At 55.8% G+C, this 22970-nt stretch overlaps 1 protein-coding gene across 1 annotated transcript in view; it reads right to left on the reverse strand.

Moving 5' to 3' along the window:
- Positions 1-3025: 3025 nt before the first annotated feature.
- The window catches only part of SAE1 (SUMO1 activating enzyme subunit 1), a 58184-nt gene continuing 38239 nt past the window's right edge, over positions 3026-22970 (reverse strand). The window contains exons 7-9 of the mRNA XM_037155106.2: positions 13788-13932; positions 6616-6685; positions 3026-4063 (exon numbers count right to left, since the gene is read on the reverse strand). Of these exons, the coding sequence (XP_037011001.1) occupies positions 3971-4063; positions 6616-6685; positions 13788-13932 (308 nt within the window). The 3' untranslated portion in view covers positions 3026-3970. The remainder of the gene's footprint in view (positions 4064-6615; positions 6686-13787; positions 13933-22970) is intronic.

Genomic DNA, 22970 nt, shown 5'->3' on the forward strand with positions numbered 1-22970 from the left:
GAACCTGTGTCCCTCACCCCCTCCAAATGCTCCGTCGCTTCTGGAGAGATTTACTTTTCACTGTCCGTAGTTTCATCCTTCCTTAAAAAACAGGACTTTGCAAAGCCTTCGATTCTGCGCTAGGTGCGTACATACTATCTACCCAAAGTACAAGGGGAATGTACAATTCGGCCCTGTGCTCCCGCCCTGCAGCCTTTTGGAAAGAATCACCGTCTCGAATGCATTTGGACACCCGGTAACCTGAGCACGCAGCTTTGGAGAGCCTTTCCCGAGTGCGAGCGGAGAAAACGGGCTCGGCGTCACTCAACGGCAGCCTGATTAAATGGCTTACGGTTCATCTGTGGTTTCGGAATTTGATGCCTGATGCGCTGACAAGGATCTCCAAGGCAGTGAGGAAAAGCAAGTTGTGGACCAAGTTATCTCTAACAGAAGCTAAGAGAACATACTAGTTCGCTTCATGTTCACGCGTCAGAGGGATGTGGGATGATCACCCCATCTCACAGATGGGGGGCGACTGAGAGGCAAAAGGGTCCCTCGTCCAAGGTCCTATAACGAACTGGTAGACGTTGGATTTGAACCTGACGGCCTGGGGGGATTCACTCTCCATGGCCACGAGGGGTGACCTGTGGGAGCTGGGCATGAAAGCGGACACACCCAACCTACACCAACAGCACCTCGTGTTTCTCTCTGAAATCCCGAGTCTGGCTGTGAGGTTGGCTGCTCCTGCTACGTGGCTGACATTGAGCTAACAGTCTGAGAAGTGGTGGGGAGGAATCTCTTTCCTCTCATTTTGGTATGTTGCCTGAAGGGTTTAAAAAATTTTTTTTAGATTTTATTTATTTTTAGACAGAGGGAAAGGGAGGGAGAAAGAGAGGGAGAGAAACATCAATGTGTGGTTGCCTCTCACACGCCCCCTACTGGGGATGTGGCCCATAACTCAGGCATGTGCCCTGACTGGGTATCGAACTGGTGACTTCTTGATTCACAAGGCAGAGCTCAATCCACTAAGCCACACCAGCCAGGGGACCTGGAGGTTTAATACAGGCTTAAAAACAGTCCACCTGCCCTCCTGGAACCAGCTGAAGGCCCTCCCTTAGCACTGGGCCTAACCAGTCAGTTTTCAGCACTGACTACTAGGTCTATGGACCTTGGGAAGGCAGAGCCCGAGTCTCCTTGTCCTTTTCGAGATCAGAGGTGCAGCTGTCCCGTGTCCCCCACGAAAGCACTGCCCATCAGCCCACAGTCCATGCCACACCTGTTGGAAGAATCCGTTTCCTTACCTGCAACATGAACACAACAGCGGAAGCATCTACCCACGGGGTTGCTGTGAGGACCCAAACAACTTACCAAAAGCACCAGCATTTTGGGCCCTGGCCGGAGTGGCTCAGTCGGTTGGAGCATCATCCCGTAAACCAAAAGGTCATGGGTTTGATTCCTGGTCAGGGCAGATACCTAGGGTGTGAGTTTGCCCCCTTATTGGGGCACGTGCAAGAGGTAACCAACTGATGTTCCTCCCTCCCTTGCCCTCTCTCTAAAATCAATAAGCAGGACCTCAGGTGAGGATTCAATAAATAAGCAGCATTCTGGAAAGTACCAGGCAGGTAGTGTGATAATTAGCATTATCGTTAAACTCTTTGGCCTGAAAATCACACCCTAAGCCTCCTTCCCCCCACCTGCAAAGGGGAACAGGACATACCTCAGCAGATAAACACGTATGTACCAAAGACATGCAGGAAACTGGAGGAATGGATCTACAGAACACGGGGCGGGGGTGGAACCAAGTGCTTTTTGTTGTAATTTTTTACCTTTGTTTTTGTTTCTGAGTAGCACCTGCTCCAGTAGAACGTCCTGAGTCTCTGGCACATTCAGCACTCACCAGACTTGGGCCACTGCACAGACCAGACAACAGAAGCTGGGCTGGCCGTGGGCAGCCCTGGCCACCCCCGGGGACCTCCAGCACCCTGAGCACCTGTCACATCTGTGGAGTGGACCCTCCTCCCCGCGTGGGCTACACAGCGCCTGGAAGTACCAGGAAACCACAGGATAACCACTGCGCACTTCCCGGGGACTAGGGAAATCCATTTTAGGCTCACACTGATGTGCAACGTGGGAGAGGGTGAAATTTGAGGAGACGAGAAAAGAGACATTTCTTGCCTGGGGCTGGCAGCTTCCAGCACACCCTCCCCGATTCCCCAGAGGTCCTCTCTGGATGACTCAATCTCTGCTGCGAGAGGTGCAGGGTGGAAAAGTTTGAGAAGCCTCAGAGGCGGCTACATGTCAATTTTGTTTTCATCCTTCCAGACCCTCCTGCGCCCCCTTGTGACCAAGGCCCCACATTGCAAGGTGAAGGGTGCTCGTGAGCTCAGCGTCTCAAAAGGCCTGAGATTCTCGGGGGGGTTAGAACCCCTGACCTTGGGGTGCAGGGAGGGGGCAGGCTGTCACTAAACGCAGCCCTAGCCTCACCTAGGGTGGGAGCTGGGGTGACCTGGAGGGTCGGAAACTGAGTCCTGCCTCCTGCAGACCAGCTCCTCTTCCCCGAGTACAATGGGATTATAAAAGCAAGGAGTTGATTGTTTCTTCCGGCGGGCCGGGCAGGCCCAGACCTGACAGGGTTTTCCGTCGCTGGGACGAACGCGGTGTTCCGGTGACAGCCTCGACTCACCCGAACCGTGGGACCGGGGCATGTTACTCCCAGGCCACTAACTTCCCAGCGAGGCCGTCGCCCACCTTTTCCCTGCCCGGCACCAGCACCAGGGGCCACTCCCGTCCCGTCTCTGTGATTCTCGTCGCCCAGGGCAGCCACCACCGACCGAGCCGCTCGCAGACAACCGGAACCAGAGCCCCCGTGCACCGCAGCCCTGCCGCACCGGCCACAGGAGCGGCAGGTGGCAGGAGCGACCTCGGAGGGGAAGGATCTTGGGGGTCACATTCCAGCACCCAGCGGGATTTCCTCAGGTTTAAAACGGCGAGGGGAGGGGATCACTGCGTTGGAGGAAGTTTCAAATGTGCAAGAAAAACAAACAAATCCTATAGCAAATAACTTTATTTCTATCATTCCTGTTTAAAGAGCCGTGGAAATCTAGAAAGTATAAAAAACCACACAGACAGCTGCCATGGGGGGTGGGGGGCGAGTGAAGGACCCACAGAGCCCTTAAACGCCGGTCTCCAGCGCGGCATCGGGTCTGGGGCTCCGTGAGGACGGCCGCTCCCTCCCAGCGTGGCCCGCAAGTCGGAATCCCCGGGGGGTGGGATCCTGGCATCTGCCCTTTAAAACAAATTTTCCTCCTAATTTTCAGCTTGAAGGCCTCGCCCAAACGCCCAGGAGGACCTGGCACCCCCAGCCCAGGCTGGGCCTCGCTAATCCTGGACTGAAACGCAGGAACGGCGCACCAGGTGCCACCTGTTGTTTTGCAGGGTCTCGAGCTCTGGAGGAAATGCATCCCGCCTGCCCCGGCTTTTCCTCCCGGGGCTCCCGTCCGCCTCTGGAACGGCGGTCCCACCAGTGCTGCATCCGGCCTGGCCGGGCCTTCCTCTCCACCGGAGGTCACGTGCCTGTCTGTGTGACCTCAGGCAGGGAGCGAGTCCAAGGTGGTGAGAGGCTCCTGAGCAGCCAGGCGTGCTGGTTCCTGGCGGGCATCTCCAGCGGCGCCCCGGGGGCCTGGTGACGCCATGGCGACACCAGGGCAGAGGGCGTCAGAGGGCGCTCTCAGGTGACCGCCACCCGGGAGCTGGCACAGGGTCCTGAGCAGGGCTGGGTGGACGCAGCCGGGCCCCGCGCCCCCTGGCGTGCAGCGGCTGCTGGCGCTTGTGAGGAGCACAACCTGCACAACTTCAGCGTCTGCAGGAAACGGTCTGGATAGGTCCAGTGACTGGTCTCTCTCGCCCGGAGAGGCCTTCGTGGGGGAGGGCATGGGGACACACCTGGGCGTGCGGGGCGGGGCGTCTCCGAGGCGGCCGGCCGGGCCGGGGGTCACTTGGGGCCGAGGCACTCCACAACACCACTCCCCTTCATGCCGTCGAAAAAGAAGAAGTTGTTGTGAGGCGGGTCCCTCTGAGACAGGGCCTGGGAGAGAAGGAGAGCTCTAAAATGGAGAAAAGGGAGGGGGGAAAAAGAGCAAACCACCCCCAAAGCCGACCCTCCATAAGCAGTGTGGGCAGTGGTTTCCTAACAGGTCTGATTTGGCCTCCCCAGGGGCCAGCCGGCCATCTTCCCAGACATTCTCCGCCCCCAATACTAGTGAAAGTTCATGTAAAGACTGAGAGGTGGGAGAAGTGAGCCAGCTGGGCTGGGTGGGCTCAGAAAACACCACACGGAGGCTGAAGGAGGGCCCCCGGAGCTCAGGAGGAGGAAGGCGGAGACTGTGTCGGGGAGGGACCGGGGAAGGAGGGGGCTGGAGGGGGCGTGCCCCCAGAGGTGCGCACGGAGACATGGGGGCATGCACGACCACTGAGTCTCTCGGCAGGGCCCTCAGACAGCTGTGCCTCTCTGAACTCACTCTCCCGCGTCAAACAAACAGGAGTGTGTTATCCTAGGCATTAAGAGATGACACGCCTCAAATACCTTAAACAGTGCTGATCACGGAGGCCGCCGCCCGGTGAATGACGGGGACAATCACCTATGACTCTGAGAAAGGCCTGGCTGTGGCCTTCCTGACCCGCGGGGACGTGCGGGGACCCGTCTGCAAGGCCGCTCCTCCAGGAAGGGCCTGAAGCCGCTCCCTCCCCTCGGGCACGGTGACTGTCCCGTGGGGTTGGCAGGAGGACAGGGCACCTTCAGGACAGGGTCAGGCCGCCGGAAGCCCAAGCTGACTCAGGCGTGCCCGAGTGGGCTGCGTTCGTGCATGTCCGTGACTTTCCCGTGAGGTTCCGAACCCAAGCTGGGTGACCTCTGAAGGAGGACGCCACCCACGCAGGCTTCCAGTCCGTGTCCCCAGGTTCCCGGGACAGTGCCTCCTTGACCTGAGTGCCAGCCCCAATCTGCTCCCTCAGCTGTGAAATGGGGACCACCGCACCTGCTCTGAGTGGCCATCGGCCACCTGCCCCGGGAAACGCACCGAACGCCCGCTGGGTGTCGGCTGCAGTGCGAGGCACCGGGAGGGCGGGCTGCCCCTGCACTCGCGACAAGGCCCAGCAACAGCGCCTCCTGCTGGAGCCGCTGCTGAGAAGGCGGCGCCATCAGCCTGGCAGTGGGCCCGCACGGAGCGAGGTCTCGGTGACTGGGGGCCACTGCTGCTGACAGGGCCGGGTCCTGTGCCAGTGTCTGAGGACCCCAAGCACCCAGCCAGGTGGGAGGGCCCGAGAGCCCAAAGCTGCACCTCCGAGAGCCTGGAGCGAGGCTGAGATGACACAACTCGACCTAACGCGGAGCCCGGGGTGGCCGCCCGGGGACGAGGCCGAATGCCTGGGGCTGCAGCAATGTGGGGACGGAAGGGGACCAGGATGGCCACGGGGACAGGCTTTTACCCACAGGCCTCGTCTCCTGCCGCTTCCTTCCTGAGGGGTCAGAGGGCCTCTTGGCAGAGAGGAGAGGAGGCCCTACTGCCCGCTGACTGCGGGGGCCTGTTAACTGCGCCTGCTCGTGGGGCGGGGGAGAGGGGTGAGCAGGGTATGGGGTGAAGCAGGGCACGGGGTGAGCGTGGGGCAAAAGGTAAAGCGCTGCTTCCCAAGCCAGATGGGGGTAGGCGGGGATTCCAGACACACCCGGCAACCAGGAATGTGAGTGTGCCGGACAAACAGAAACGGGACGCCGGGCGACAGCTGTCCCCAGCAGGCCGGGGGAGGGGCTGCGCCGGGGGTCAGGGCTGGGCGCAGAGGGGCCGCAGCAAACAGTGGGGTGCAGGCCTCGGCCGCAGCCCTGGGCCCGCAAGGACCACGCAGACCCACGCGGCGGGGAGCACGGCCCGACACCAGACGGCCCCTCCATTCCCCACACCCCCACCCGCTCTGTACCTCAGGGGTCCCGACAGTTCCCCCCTCACAGGGTGGCTGGGAGGACAGGTGAGTTCAGCCGTGTGAAGAACAGTCTGGTGGCACGTGGGGGACTTCCAGGGCACGTCCTCTGTCACAGGCTACAAGGCCGCGCACGCCCCTGCCCCCACCTTATGCTTTTCCCATCGCCGCTCTGGCCCTTAACCAACCAGGCACCACCCTGCCCCGTGGGAGGAAAAAACAAGCTGCCACCGCAGCATGGAGATCCCGGCAAAGGTAAATCCAACACCGTTAGGCAAATAGCAAAGTCCCCAAAGGACGCAAAATGTATGTGAGGCATGCTATAGTCTCAGCAACCCCAACGTCCCTCTGGAAGAAATTTAAAGCGCTGTGCCAGCGATAGGTCACACGACCCCAGGTGAGACGCACCCCCTTCAGAGAGAGCCAACGGCGCCCACGGCTGCCCCACACCCCGAGGGACTGCGGCCCCGAGACAGCACCCTGTCCAGCTGTGGGTGCAGCTCAGGGCAGGCACTCAGACCGGTCTGCTGCACGCCCAGTGGACGGGCTGGGGAAGGGAAGGAAGGAAAAGGGTGGGGACACCAGGAGGAGCCAGGCCGGCACTCGCACACGTCCAGGGTGTGTGGCGGGGGGTCGACTGCCGTCTGCTCCACGGCGACGGTTTACCTTCACGATCTCCTGGGCCAAGATCCCCCCGACCACGGCGCACACCGGGGCCATCTCGGAGAAGCAGTACCTGGAAGAGAGGACACAGGATGAAGCGCTGAGGGGGAGGAGGCTGCCGGGGCGGTGATGGGCCGGGCGCCCGAATGAATCATCTCCTGCCAGGAGGAGGCCATTCCAGCGGCAACGCTAAGGCCGGTGGCCCCTGGGCGAGAAAGTCCAGCCCGATCGGGGTTCGCGCTCTGGTGGCTGGGAAAGACCTCTGAACCTTGGCAGGCGGGAACCGTTTCACACCACTTTTTTTTAAGTTGAAGGAAAGACTATCTCTGTGCCCCCTGAAAATACGGCCCCCTCCAACTCCAGATGTTTCAGCGCCCGGGTCACATTCTCGCCATTCCCTCCTGAACCCCATGGGCGCTGGGTTCCATGTGCTGCTCCCAGACGGATGCCAGGGGGTAGGCCTGTGTTAACATGCAGGCTTAGGAGACCTGGGGCCCGGAATGAAAGTGCAGGGACCGAAAAAGTCGTCGCCACCTACGTGGACACCAGCTCTACCGGGCCAGGATGGGGCATCCGGGGGACAAATTTCAGCTGATCCCGTCACCGGCCCCTCAACACTCGTCCTGGGGACTGAGCACTCGCTCCTGCCACCTCCCCACAGGACACGCGCTCTGTCAGTCCCCAGCCCTGGACTCCAGGGTACTTCCGAAATGAAAACACGTGGACACCGACAAGGTGCGACTCCCACCCCAACCCCCCCCCCCTGTGTTCATCCTCCTGGACGTGTTTAAAAGGGCGCACATCTAAACGCGTGCAATTTTAAAGCCAGTGACACCAAGTACTGTTCATTCCACATCGTCACCTACTGAGGGGCATTCAGACTGTTCAGCATCGCGACCCCACATCCTGGCACAAATGTCCCCACGACCTGGGCAAATCCCGGAACGCAGAACTGCTGGGTCCCGACACATTTTGCCAAACTGCCCTCCTTCAGAAAGGCCACGTACGTCCATCACACCCTCACCAGCTGGGAATGGAAGTGCCCTCCCCTCACACGCCCGCCAGCACCAGCACTGCCGTCTGTCCGTCTGTACATCTGTCCGTCTACTCAGCCACAGAGGAAACGCGTCCTCCTGGGGGCAGGTCCAGCACGGAGCTGCCACACACCCCAAGGACGGCCCCAAAGACAACAGATCACTCGGAACTCGACGATTCAATGGCAGCGAAGTGTAAGAATGTTTTCCTTTTATTTAAAAACAAAAACCAAAGCACACCTATTCTCTTGTGATCATTCCACACAATTTACTATTCTGCCTTTTTTTTTTCTCCCTCTTAAAAATATATTCTCTTAGCCCTGGCTGGCGTAGCTCAGTGGATTGAGCACGGGCCTGCGAACCAAAGGGTCACATTCCCGGTCAGGGCACATGCCTGGGTGACGGGCCAGGCCCCCAGTGGGGCACCAGAGAGGCAACCACACAGTGATGATTTTCTCCCTCTCTCTAAAAATAAGTAAATAAAATCTTAAAAAAAAAAAGTATATTCTCTTCACTAAATGCTAGGAAACCAACCCAGGAAAACACGAAAAGGACTACGCACCCTGTTAAGTGGGACTTACGTCAGGAACGCAAAGTCCGCCCAACACCTGAGAAAACAATCGACGTGGTGGTACTGTACTAACCGAGCAAAGGACGATAAACACACGACCACCCAAAAGACACAGAAAAAGCACGTGAAAAAAACCCAGCACATTTGCACGATAAAAACACTCAGCAAAGTGGGAAGAGAGGAAAACCTCTTCAGCCCGAGGAAGCGTGTCTGTGGGAGACCGAGCGCTTCCCTCCCGCGATCAGGAACCGGCCGAGGATGCCGGCTCTCCCCATGGCTACTGCTCAGCGTGTTGAAGGCTCCAGCCAGGGCAGTGAAGGAAGAAAAAAGACATGAGACCTCAGAGTGGAAGGGCAGACGCGGCCAGAGGTGACATGCTCCAGTATATAGAAAATACAAAGGGATTCACAGGAAAGTCACCTGAACTATTAAATTAATTCAGCAAGGCTGTAGGATGCAAGATTAATATACGAAAATCAATTGTACTTCTATACATTAGCCGTGAACATTCTAAAAATGAAATTAAAATTAAGGCCCTGGCCGGGTAGCTCAGTTGGACAGAATGTCATCCCGACACGCCAAGGTTGCGGGTTTGATCCCCGGACATGCACAAACAAGAATCAACCAAAGAACGCATTAAGTGAAACCACAAACTGATGTCTCTTTCACCTACCCTCTCCCTAGAATATACAAAAAAGAATTCCACTTACAATAGCATCCAAAACAAAGCATTTAAGAACAAATATAACAATGGATGTGTAAAGCATACTCTAAAGACTACAATATATTGTTGAAAAAGTAAAAGACCTAAATAAATGGAAATATATCTCATGTTCCTAGATCAAGAGACTTAGTATTGTTACGATGGCAATACTTCCCAAATTAATCTATATACTTGACAAAAATCACTACATCAAAACTGCAGCTGCCTTTTTTGCAAACACGGAAAAGCCACCCTAAGATTCCCATGCGAACATAAGAGACCCAGAACAGCCAAAAGAACCTCACGAAAGTACCAGTCACAGAAGGCAGTGTCCCGATTTTAAAACTGACTACTGAGGGAGCTGCGCTAACCAAGACCGCGTGGCACCAGTGTGCGGACAGGCACAGACAGCGATGAACAGAAGCGGGAGTCCAGAGATAAATACGTAAACACGCACACAGTCAATGATTTTCTGACCAGCCCATTCCACAGGGTGAAAGAGCCGTTGCAACAGGCGGCACGGGGATGACTGGGCCTCCATGTGCGGAAGAATGAAACGGGACCAGTCCTTCCCGTCATCTACAAAAGTTAACGCAAAGGTGAAGCACAGCCCTGGCTGCTGTGCCTCAGTGGACTGATCACCAGCCTACGAACCTTTCGAGAGGTCACCAGTTCAATTCCCAGGCAGGGCACAAGCCTGGGTTGTAGACCGGGTTCCCAGCTGGGAGCATGGGAGAGGGAAATGATCTCTCACGTATCAGTGTTTCTCTCCGTGTCCCCCTCCCTTTCCCTCCCCCTAAAACAAACAAACAAACAAACAAACAAACAAACGAATCACAGACCTAAATGTAAAAGCTAAAACTGTAACACTCTTAGAAGAAAACAGAGGAGTAAATCTTTATGGCCTTGGATCAGGCAAGGATTTCTCGGGTGTGATACCATAAGGACAAGTGGGAGACGAAAACAGATCAACTGTATTTCATGCAACTCAAAAACTGTACTTCAAAGGGTTCCATCAAGAAAATAAAAAGACAGGCCCTGGCTGGTGTAGCTCAGTGGATTGAGCGTAGGACTGAAAACCAGATCACGGTTCAATTCCCAGTCAGCACACATGCCTGGGTTGCAGGCCAGTTCCCAGTGGGGGGCATGTGAGAGGCAACCACACATTGATGCTTCTTTCCCTCCCTCCCTCTGTCTAAAAATAAATAAATAAAATCTTAAAAAAGCAAACAAAACAAACCACTCTCCAACTTCTCTTTCATATGAATATTTTTTGTATATAAATGTTTGCTCACATTATTTCTTTAAGGTATATTCTTATCAGCAAGGAGAATTACCGTGTCAAAGAGGGAACATTTTAATGACTCTTTAAAAAAAAGATTTTATTTATTTTTAGAGAGTGAGGAAAGGAGCAAGAAAACGGGAGAGAAACCTCCACGTGTGAAAGATTCCGTCACCAGGCAGGTATCTCTCGCACGGCTGCAACCAGGAATCACAGCGGCGACCCTTTTGATTTGTGGGCCGGTGCTCAATCCACTGAGCAACACCAGCCAGGGCTAATAATTCTCTTTTTAAAATTTTGTATTTTTATTGACTTGAGAGAAAGAAAGACTGATTTGTTGTTTTACTTATTTATGCATTTATTGGTTGCTTCTTGTATGTGGCCCAACTGGGGACCAGAAGGAAAAAAACAACAAACCCAACCCGAACACGCAATACCTTGCCGTACGGGGATGAGGCTCTAACCAACTGAGCTACTACCTGGCCAGGGTGATTTTAGTGACTCTTGATCCGTATTTGCAAAGACTTCCCCCTTTAAAAGGTTGCACCTTTTCCCACCACCCTTGCTAACAATAAATGAGTATTTTAAAAAAAACCTACAAAGGGCCCTGACCGGTCTGGCTCCGCTGGTTGAGTGTCGTCCTGCAAAGCAAAGGGGCGCAAACAGGAGTCAACCAATGGATGTTTCTCTCCCTCTCTTTCTCTTCTTCTTCCTCCAAAAATAAATGAAATCTTTTTAAAAATCTACAAAGAATTTTGCTGATTTTACATATGCTATGATAGAAATGGAGATGACACGGTACTAAGTGGTCAGTGATTTTTCTCTGAGTAATGGAATTATGAGTGATTTTCATCTTTGAGTTTATTGGGTACTATCTGATCTCTTTCTGTAACACATATTATTATTTCTGTCATTTAAAACCCAGTTAAGTCCACAAAAGAGCAAATGTTGTATAGTTCCACTTATACAAGATACCTAGAATAAACAGAAAACATCTACCAGGGGCTTGGGGGAGGCAGAAAGGAAAGTTAGTGTCTATAGTTTTCACTGTTATGTGTTTATAATGAACATTCATAATTTGAGTATGGAATATAATTTTTACTGTTTAAAAATGTTTTATTGTGGTTAAATATATCAATATAAAATATCCCATTTTAACCATTCTTTTTTAAAAGAAGATTTTAGCTATTTATTTATTTTAGACAAAAGGGAAAGGACAGCCAAAGAGAGAGAGAGAAAGAGGGAAAGAAACATCATCGTGTGGTTGCTTCTTGCCCACCCCCCAAGCAGGTACCTGGCCCCACAACCCAGGCATGTACCCTGAGTGGGAATCGAACCAGTGACCCCTTGCTTTGCAGGCTGGTGCTCAATGCACTGAGCCACACCAGCCAGGGCGATTCTCACCAGTCATGAATGCACGGTTCAGCGGCATTAAGTGCATTCACACTGTTGTACAGTCACCACCACTATCCACCTCCAGAACTTCTTCATCTTCTCCAACTGAAAATCTGCATCCATTATATGCCTTAAATACCCGCTAACAAGATGACGGCTAAATAAATAACTAAATGTCAGACAAGAACATGGATGTAAATTTTTGACAGAAATAAGTCTGACATGCTGGAAAAAGGCTATTATGTGAAGAGTATGACCTCACTTTGACTTTAAAAGGAGAAACTGTATGAATAAAATACACACAGAACTGTGAGGCCAAACCCCAAAATGTTAGTCGCGGCCACTTCCCAACACTGGAATCCTGGGCAGGGCTCTTCCCTTCTCTGTTTTCTGCCAGCAGGCACCTGTTCCCTTCACAATCAGAAAAGCAACAAAGCTCTCTGGGAGGAGAATAAGTAAGGCCCCACAAAGGTTGGCACGAGCGGACAGCGGACAGATGAGGGGTGCGGAGACTTGTGCATGGCTCCGGGCGGCGCACGCACCGCGCGAGGTGGCGCAGCTGCCAGACGGCCTATTCCATCTCAGGCCGTGAAGAGGCCACCGAACCCTCTTACTTAAGGGGCAACGGAGCAGGAGCACCTGAGCACACGAGGACCCGCACACGGGAAAGCGGCCTCTCTAAAGTGGGCGGGGGGGGGGGGCGGGCAGGAAACACTTCTTGTGGGAAGCAGGGCCTCTGCCCCTGGCCTGGGTCGCACAGCCAGGCTGCTCGTCCCTCCAAATGCCCAAATTAGTCGCTGGGCTGCACGCTCACGGTCAGGTACTTGGATGTGCTTGGCGAACGAAGCCCTGCCTGAGCCAGAGCAGACACCACCTGCTTCCCACGCGGAGCCCTCCTTCCGCCCAGCCCGAGTGCCTGGCTACGAGTCTGAGACGCCCCCCCCCAACCTGCAGGGCCAACAGCCCCTGAACTCTCCCCGGTGCCAACCCACGAAAGCACCTCTGCGGCCGAGGGCTCAGCGGGTAGTTTAAAGGCTGGTCCCCCATCTGCAGTGCTGCCAGCGCCCACCCAGGGGCCGAGGCCCCGGAAAGACACGACCAGGGCAGGATGAGACCCTGACTCACCTGACTGTGGGAAGAGGGGCCAGGCTGGGTGCCGGCACAGCAGGTGGGTGAGGTCTCGGCTGGCTGCTCACTGAATCCTTGAGCAAGTGATAGAAAAGTCTTTCTGCTCTGAGTTTCCTCATTTAAATAATGGGGAAATAATCACACCTCCAGGGACGACGGTGGCAATTAAGTGGGGTAGAGCAGAGACGGTCTCCCGCACACGGTGCTGCTGTTATTGGTGCATGAACCGTGTACGAGGCCCGTGGCTTCCTCACCTGGGACGAGGGCTGTTTGGGGAGAGACCACGCCCACGAGCGCTGCTCCGTGCACCACTGCCGTCATGATCGCCGCTACAAGCTGGCGGCACGGCGACGCGATTTGAGAAGTTTCCCCAAAGACAACGTCAGAAAACAAGAGTGAGCTGACCACCACGGAACTGCCTGGAAGGGGTCCTGACTCAGTCACCGCGTGGACTTCTGCCATCAAACCCTGAGCCTGACCGTGTGTAACAGCGAAGGCTGGTCACATTGGGATGAAAGTGCCCAAGAGCCCCAGGGAGTGGAGGCCGGGGACACGACCGCGCCTGCTGTTGAGGGACCCGCTGGCGAGACACCTGTGGAGGCAGCGGGGTGACGTCCACCGGGGAACGGAGCGCACTGTTCTGTGCCGGCCGCCCCCTGCCACACGCGCAGCTCGCTGCCGGGACAGAAGCCCGTCACACTGGAGGCTGCGTGGCCTGAGCCGGGGACTCGGAGGCCGCTATGCTGGAAACCATGGAGCTGGTTAAGGCGGCGGAAACCACCTCCCGAGGGTCGCTGCCACGTGGAAAGGCGCACAGCAGTGCACGGGGACTGGGCGCCACCCCAACTCTGGACCGTGCGAGTCCGAAACACCTACTGAGCAACCAGGCTGCGCGCACCTCTCTGCTTCTCGCACCTGGTGGCCGCACCAACGCAGGGGCCCAGGGAGGACGGGACGCGGCTCGGAAGGCTCTCCGCGGTCTCAGCACAGCACATCCCCAGCTCACAGCAGTGCCGCGGGGGTTTACCAACCTGGGGCGAACCCGCGAGCGCCGAGACCCACCTGACAAAGTCTTCGGGAAGCAGGTCAGGATTCACACCCAGGGCATCAAGCACGTCATTTCGAATCTGGAGCAGCAGCTCCGAATCTTCCACAAAGGTGTCGCAACCGGGGTCTCGGCCCTTGTCCGTGCGGAACTTCAGGAGCACTGGGGAAGGAGAAGGAAGGGAGGTGAGTGCAAGTCTTCCCACAGCCGGTGCTTGCAGATGCTGGGTGTTCAGAGAACTGCGCACCAACGAGGGTGTGGGCCACGGGGCAGGCAGTGCACTTTCCGTTTATTCTACAAGTACAGTCAGAAAGGTAACTAATTACCAAAACAACTAAACTGCCTGTGATGAGTGCCAGGACAGCGTCCCCGAGGGTCTGACACCATGGGGAGGTGTCAGGTGAGGGACCGACGGGGGCTGCCTGTGGGGCGGAGGGTGAAGCTTCCTGCACAGGGAGGAGGGCTGACGCCGAGCCAGAGGCGAGGTCAGGAGTGGGAGACGCGCGTTCTAGGCATCAGTTCAAAGGGCTGCTCCGGCCAGAAAGGCCAGCCAAGGGCTCAGACTCATCAGCCAGGCGGGTCATTACAAACAAACCCTCCCTTAGTGCTGCAATTATGTCAACCTCCAGAAATGAGTGTTTAATTTTGGTTGCATGCCTGAGAAAGGTTGAGATGACGGCAGCCAATCAGAACTGCCATGTAACGAGACCCTCACGGGCTTCCATTTCCAGCCCAACCACAGAGCCACAGGCAGGAGCACGGCTGGGAGCAACCCAAACCCAAACCCAAACCCCTTCTAGTCCCACCACGTGCTCGATGGGGACTTTACAAAGTTCACAAAGTGCTTCCACTGAAGTCTCACTGTTATTGGCTGACTGAAAAAGCGAACTTTCCCAGCAAACTATACTCTCTTATCAGTACCAGGGGCTCACCCCCCAAATAAAGGTGGATTGAAAATGCTGGCAAGCGCTGTGAGGCCCTTTGAAAACGCGTTGGAGCCCACCCCAGACTGAGGGATGAGTCCTTTCTACTTGTTTTCCTGAGACTCACAAGCGGCCGCGGGGGCGGGCTGTCTGCGTGAGTGAAGGCGGCGGGGAGAGGACAGGGAAATGTCACGGCAGACAGCTGCAGCGAAGCTCGAGACCTTCATAAACGGGTTATCCGGGTTCCGAGAGGACGCCCACCCACGCTGCCCAGGGAAAAGGAGACACGGCCGGTGCCAGGGCTCGAGATGGGCCCGCTTCTCTGGCAACTCTCAAGTAAATGCCCAGTGCGGGGCTCTGCACAGCAGAGGTTGAAAAGGGAGGGCTTTTTGAGAACAGCTGTTTCGCACACAGTTTGCCATCTGGGAACAGGACTCTCCCCTCTCTCAAGAACGCAGCTCCTCGAACCCTGCACGGTGCCTGACCACTGGGCAGCCAGCTCAGGGCCAATGACATCTGGGTGCTCTGAGCTGATCTGCCTTCCCCTCAGCTCAGCTTCGAGCCCTGCAGGTGGGCTGCTGGGATCCCAGTGTGGAGTAAGTCGGTGCAATCGCAGGAGCGTCAGGGGCCAGGGCAGAGGTCAGCCAGCAGGAGAGGCGGTTAATCCCTGTTCAGACCAAGCCTCTTTCCCAGCAGCATCCTGAGGACAAAGGAACCCGGGAACCTGCTAGCCCAGCCCAAGCAGGGGATACTCCAAGTGTCCATTATGGAACGCCAGCGCTGTCGCTGTCCATCCCTCCTGAGAGGACACAACCACGAACCCAGAATGCGGATTAGGGCTGCCTGCGCCGATGACGGAGGCAATGCCAAGTGCAGCCGCTCGTCCCGCACGATCCAAGGCCCAGCGGCAGCCGCTAGGAAAGTGACAGAAGCCGCTGGACTTCAGGCTGTCAGGGAGGTGGACAGCTACCTGTGCGATCTTCTCATTTCTGTCACTGGGACAGAAGCATCAACTGGCGTGGCAAGGGAGAAGTCATTTTTACAGACATCATCACAAAGCTTTTCGTTCTTTTGGTTAAATATAAGCTCCTGGAGAAAAGCTCAAACCATCATAGTAACAGCAAAACCAGTGGTGCCTGCTAGGCGCCAGGCATCATCATGAAGATTCTGCACACACTGACACCCACCCAGAACTGGCTGGTGAGGTCGGTAGGTCCTAGCAGTCTCCCTACTTTATAGAAGAAACCAAAGTTCGGAGAGATTAAGTGGCTTCTCCAGTGCAACTGCCAGTAAAGTGCTGGAGCAGAAACGCCAACTCTGGCACCGAGACTCTGGGCTTCACCCAAACTGAAACCCGGAGAAGGGGCAGGGCCACTGGGAACGCAGCCCCAAGGATTCCGAGCGGTCTGGCTCATTGCCCCACGCCCCCCCCCCAGGACTCCCACTGGACATCTCTATGCCTTTTCCAGACGGGCCCAGCCCTCTCTCAGCTGGTCAATTAATTGTAAGTTACTAATTCAGTGCGTGAGAAGTGGAGGTGGAGGCCGGCCCGTCAGTCGTCAGAGAGCGAGGCCAGTTTCGTCTCAGGAAGAGCTGAGACGGCACCAGGAGGCTGCCAGCAGCAGGCCCGCTGCTCCTCCGGGCCCCGCGCCTGCCCCCAGCGCAGGCTGCCCGGACAAGGGCTGGCAGCCTGGCACCGTCCAGACACCTCGCTGACCACATCTGAAGTCCTCTCGGGGCCTCTGGGAAGGAGTCCAGGCGGTCCGGCCACTTCTTTGCAGCAAAGCAAACAGAAGCTGCATTTTTTGCTTTTTCAAATGTCAGCACTCCAGTTAGCAGGGCAGGAGGGGGTGGGGAGAAGCCCACGTTCTAGACAGGCAGGGGCCTCAGAACGGACCCTAGCCCCTGACGAGTTCCTGCTTATTAAATTCTCCTCTTTGTTCCGCTCCCACCCCCCCGCCCTGCATACCCAGACACACACACATCACTGTTGACTCTGCGTTTCTGCAGAGCACCCCCCCCCCCCGCGCCAGTTTCCAGATCATAACACTGTTTCACTGAGATCAAACGTCTTCGGGACTAGAGGGCGACTCTGCCAAAAGATGACTCATCGAATCATATCAAAACACTGCACAAAATTAGAGTTCCAAACTTGATTAACTTCTTCTGAACCTTTTAATTAACTCAGGTTGCAGGAGTCCAGGGAAGTGACAGTCACCGCTGCAGATGACGGGCGGTGGCTCTGCTGAAGACCAGGGCTTGCCCATGTAACAGAGGGCAGCGGGCCTGGGAGAGGAGAAAGTACGCACCTTCCCCGTGTTAGGAGAAAAGCTGTGTACGTGTGAATAACTGTCACTGCCCCAATCCTGGGCACTCCCGACCTGCCGACAAGCCTCCTCCCTAAGCCAGCTCCCTCGGAGAAGCTGGTCATCCTGGGGACGTGGAAAGCGGCACTACTCCTGGGTCACATAAACGTCTAGGAGTGAGAAGCAGTTATCGTCTCGGACAACTGCCTGTCTGCTAAGGCAGAACACTAGGTCTGACACTCAGTCAATTGTTCCTTCTATAAATACGGACCAAGGGCTGCCTCTGTGCCTGGCCCTGAGCTGGGCAAGGGAGAGGAGATGCATGCTCGGCCCCCTCAGAGCGCTGGGCGAGGGGACAAGCCCTACGAGGTAACGGAAGGTGGGAACCAGGAGAGCAGCCCTGTGAGTGTGATGACGGGGAGTGGGGCAGGCGCACGGAGCAGCCAGGCTCCCCACCAGAGGCAGGACCACCTCTTCTTCAAGGTTCCCCCAGGCCCGAACACCGCCCCCCACCCTCCCCTCGGAAGGCTCACGGGCCGCCTGAGGGTCCGCTGCGCCGTCTTTCTGAGAAGCCCTTCCCAGGGACAGGTGGGCCGCAGAGTGCGGCAGTGAGGAGCCTGGCTCAGGGGCCAGACCGCCTAGGCTGGATCCCCCTCACATTTACTGTGACCTTGGGCAAGTGACAGCGTCCCTGTGCTTCCCCTACAAACGGGGAGTCACAAAGGCACCCACCTTACAGGGTTTAAGGATTAAGTGAACTGACGCCGAGGTAAAGTGCAGAGAGCACCTGATGCGGGCAGGAATTCAGTAAATGTCCGTCCCCCAGAATCCTGGCCCTGCCCCCCCATCTCCATACACCCAGCCCGCGCCCCGCAGAGCTGACACTGGTACATGCTCAACTTCCTCCTTCAACGGAGCCACCAGCGACTCCGCTGTGGGCTCAGACCACAGTGACCCGGGAAAGATGCTTTGCAAATCCCCCCTCCCTTCGGGGCTCTTAATCTCAATGTGTGATTAAAAAAACATTTCTTCTTATCCTCACCTGAGGACATTCTTTCAATGCTTTGAAAAAATGAGAGGGGGGAAGGGAGACAGAGAGAGAAAGAGAAACATGGATCGGTTGCCCCCTTGCACACGCACCAACTGAGGACCGAACCCACAACCCTTCAGTCCCCGAGACAGAGTTCCAACCAAGCGAGCCACGTGGGCCAGGGCTCAGCTGTGACTTTACAGTCACCTGTGTGAATGCACTCGTGCAAGGACTGTCCCATCTTCTCTGCCACACGCCCACTCTGTGGGGTGGAGACTGAATCTGTCTCATCGCCAGTGCTCACCTGACGCCTGACACGGGCGTGCCCCCGGCAGGCACGGAGAGTGTGTCTGTCCCGTGGGAAGCTCAAGGTCTGGGGACAGACAACAGTCACGCACTAGGGGAGAGGGCTCACGACAAAGGGACACGAGGTCCTCCCGGATCCTAAGGGGCCCGCTCCATTACTAATCAAATGGAATCATTTTCAAGATAATCCAGGATGGACGTGCTTCTTATCGAGTCCTTACAAACAGGCCCCGTCTGCCGGAGGAGGGAGACAGACAAGCCTGGCTTTCAAGGCCAGGCCTGAGATCTAAAGGTGCAGAAAAGTCTGCCCACAGCGTGAGCTCAAAGGAGGGGCGGGGCTGCGCTGGGCAAGGCTCGAACACTTGGGGAGCCGTCCTCTGCCCAGCCTCTTCCCTTTTGTCTGGTCACCTGCTCAGCTCAGCTGCACAATACTTTGCCCTCCACTAGCCTCTCCCTCAGTCTTTCTCTGGAACCCAGACACTTAACAGTACGTGTGTTCGTTCGCTCGTTCATTCTTTCATTCATTGTTTCCACCCACAAACATGCCCTGGGCACCTGCCCTCCAGCCCGCGCGCCGGTGCCAGCAGTGCTGGAGGACCCAGACAGCGCCAGGCCGTGCCCTTGAACGCAGAGCTCAGCATCCAGACGGGACGCACTCACAAGCCCCCATCTGTCCCTGGGGCCACACAGTACTGGGACCTCTTTCTCCAGAACATCACTCTGAAATGCCCCGCACTCTCTAGGGCAACCCAGCCCACCACCACCTCACGCAGAAGCTCAGAGAAAACATGCACCCGTCACTCCTCATTTACATCACGCTCTCTTCCAAGAAGAATCTCTTCCGAGAAGAATCTGAGGCAGAGCCGGATGAAGTTGTTGATGAGCGAGAGGCGAGCAGTACTTCTCAGAAATGGCCTGAAAACAAGTTGCCATTTTTGCCTATCAAATGAAAGACCAAGATTACTCAACCTAAGCAAGCAGGCCATGGGCCGGCTCCATCACCCAGAGCTGGTGGAAGTGAGAATGTGCAGTCAACCACGTGAAAACACGGTACACGGAGGATCCTTACAGAAGGTCGCGACCCTGGGCTGCTGATCCAATGATGTACTATGGTCACCGCCACGTTATTACGCCCCAGGAAAACCAGAAGTGATGTCACATCCAGTAACAGGACGGTTACACAGGATACGCTGACAGAATGAACATTATCCCGTTATTATAATTAGGTCTAGGCAGTGTGCACTCTGTTTGCAACGTTTAGGGTTTTTTAGCAGGCATATACTACCCTACACTCAGAATGACCTTTCCCACATAAAAATAAAATAGAAAGAGACAGGCACAATGGCAACCATTACTGCCCCCATTTTAAAGGCGGGAAACCAAGGCTTCGGAGCTGCACGGGTCCCAGCGGACTCGGAAGTAGGAGCACTGTTTGCTCCGGGGCAGAGACAAGATAGAAGACATGCTCATTTTTAAAAAGTCATTTTGAATGGATCTGGCTCCCACCCCGGGGGCCCACCAGTCTGGAATAACACGAGCCACCCGGTAGCATGCTGCAGCCAAATGGTCTGTTTCTTCTCTAAAAAACTGTCAAGTGATTCCTGAGCATGACTATCACCTTTCAAGTGGGTCATTCTGACTGGTAAGAAAAAGGAAGAGGACAAGAAACTCTAAAATGCGGAGGCAGATCACGCAGAGGACAAGCGGAGAGCTCTCTGGACCCCAGTGCGCGGTCCCCTCAACCATCAGCTCGGCCAGCGGCGCCCCTCCTCGGCCAGAGAGTGTGACAGAGCCCCCCACAGTCGGACCCACCCTGCCAGTCACAAGCAGCAGGGAGACGGGGGCTTGTCTCCAGCCCAGCACTTGAGTGGCACATGACCTTGAGTCTGGGCATCTGCTGCTCTCTGCCAACCGCTCTCACCGAGGGAAGATGGCACAGGACATTCCCGTGACTGCTGTCTGACACTCAGAGAAAAGATGGGATGCTTTAAACAAGCATCGCAGCTGGGCTCGGGGCCCGCGCGCAGCTCCAACAGGCTGGAGCTGGGGGTGGGGCAACGCGGGCCTGGAAGAGAAGACAAGGCAGGTTGCTGACAATGTCGCCCATTATTGCAATCTGCAGACGCGGAGGAAGAAAATGTCACAAGGCTCTTGTGAAGTTCGGATTTTGAAAACGGACACAGGGCTGTTATTAGTACTGCTGGTGATTAAACTCCAACTGAGCGCTCTGAGAAACACAGTGCTGGGTGATGCTGAACCACTGCGCAGGTGCAGCGAACCTGGAGGAACGACCCGGCCTCTCCAAGCCTTGATGTCTTCTCGTGAAAAGAGGACGACCACAGTCACGACCCGCTCTCGTGAGGGTGTGGGAAGATCTAACGTGATCACAAGGCACATAACACGCGTAATTAACACCTGCCAGTGGGCACCACGTGCTGGATCTCCGCTTCACCGCCGCGCCCTAGGAGGGAGCCGCAGGGAGGGCGATGGCTCTTTCCCCGGCCCGGCGGCGGAGCAGGCGCCCTCGCAGACTATCCGCTGAGAGGCGAGTGTGGGCCGCCGTGCCCTCCCCCCGCCGGCCCTTCTCTGTATGACAGAGCCTTCTTCCTTTCTGAATGACTGTGGTCTGCCCTCTCTCCACCACCGATAAGGCAGTAGCACACACACACAAAAAATACCACCACTGTTTTTTCTTTCTCCCTTCCTACAAATTATTTTTAAACATCTGTGGTCGGGACAGCGGCAAATCAACAAGTGCTCGGCTGCCGCCCCGTGATCGGAGCCCATTTCCCGGGGGGGCTGTCTCCTTGTTGCTGCTGGACACCCGGTGCCCCTGGGGACAGCGGGCCCAAACGGGGGTGGCTGCCTGCGGGCCGGTGCACGAAGGTCATGAGTTCTAAAATAGAAGTTCCTTCTGAAGAGAACTGATCACCAAATCAAACTGAGGTCTGGAGACAAAATTCAATGAAACAAAAAACAAAAAACGGGGAAGTTGGGAGTGTGGTGGGGGAGGGAGAACTGAGGAAGGAGGAACTGAAGTTTTCTAAAATCTATCAATAACAATGAAAAGTTATGAAGTGTCCGTCATTAGGAAACCTTGCCAAAGAACCCGTGCAACCCCAGCTGGTGTGGCTCAGTGGGTTGAGCATCATCCCATAATCCAAAAGGTTGCCGGTTCAATTCCCAGTCAGGGCACAGGCTCCTTGCTCTAAACATAAACATATAATATGCTAAAAAAAAAAAAAATCCGTGCAGTGATGAAGTATAAAATACCAGGAAGTTCTGGAAGAATACATAAGAAACGGCACTTTCCTCTGAGCTATCTAAGTGTTTTGCTAAGCAGGTGTCTTACTTTTGCAACTTAACAGAGAAAACAGCACTACTTCTCAGGCTCTCCCGCACGTGAGCACTGGGAGGAAAGGGCTGTCGACTCCCGTTCCTGTCGGGGAACAGAGGCTGCCAGCTGCAGGGACCAAGTCAAGGCCCGGAAGTGCATGGCAGAGCTGGAACCCAGCATCTATCTTCTAAATCTAAACCCAAAGACTTCCTGGCTCCAGTGACTGAGACGGTTCTGCTGGCAGGAGAAAACAGATGTGAACTCCAAACTTGTCGGGCTAGGTTTAGGGACAGCTCCCCCATGGGGGACCCCAGGCCTAGCAGGGACAGGAGCTGCGAGGAGCTCTTGCTGCCTGGACACCGGGAGTTAAAGGGGCATGGAGGGCCCCCCACCCCTCTGGATGGTTCCGGCACCGTCCTGCAGTTGAGTCTGGGTTTAGAGGGACTTCCTGTCCGCTGCACACTGGGGAAAAGGCTAAAGGCCGACTCTGCAAACCAGCACCACCTAGATGGCTTTACATGGGCCGCGAAGAAAATCAATAAAGCCATAAGAACTGGCAAGATTCCCCAAACCTGGGACAGGTGATCGCAGCAACCAGTCGACCACCATCTACCAAGTCCTGCTGTGCGAACGGCCCACGCTGGGCAGTGGAAGCAGGGAGCTGCGGCCCCCACCCTCCCGTCAGCTCTGCCTGACGTCCAGAGGGTGGGGTGGGATCTCGGAGGAAGGAAACGTAGCTCGGAGGAGTGAGTTAGGTCATGGGGCTCAGCCCCAGCAGAGCTGAGCGGCGAGGTTAAGGAAGGGCCGGAGCAGGAATTCCAGGCAGAAGGAAGAGAGGAGGGAGATGGCAGTGTGGGGGACACCAAGCAGTTCAATGCCAGGGTGGGGTTCAAGGAGGGCAGAGGGGAGTGGGGGGAGAAGAAGGTCAGCCAGCCCAGGCCTGGGACTCGGATCCAGGAAGGCTCACTTGTATCTGAAGGCAAAAGCGAATCGTGGAAGGGTTTTTAGTTTTTCAACAGATGAGTCTGATGACTGCCACTGAGGAGGAGGAGGGATGAGGGCAGGGGGCGACAGGGGGAGGCAGGTGGCCGGTAGAGGGGCTAAGTTTCCGATGAAGGCTGGTGGCAGCAGAAGACCCCCTGGGAGAGCCCCCGGGCACCAGAATAGGGAGGAGGGCCAGGGGTCAGTGCTCTGCGGAGGGAATGTCGCATAGGCTGGGATGAAGCTAAGCAGCAGCCCTACCTGGCGCGCTGGCTTCCAGTGGGCCCAGCCCAGCTCCAGGTGCACACAGGCAGCCC

This window comes from Artibeus jamaicensis, unplaced genomic scaffold (genome assembly GCF_021234435.1).
Source record: "Artibeus jamaicensis isolate MK-2021 breed Jamaican fruit bat unplaced genomic scaffold, CSHL_Jam_final contig_1526, whole genome shotgun sequence".
NCBI lineage: Eukaryota > Metazoa > Chordata > Mammalia > Chiroptera > Phyllostomidae > Artibeus > Artibeus jamaicensis.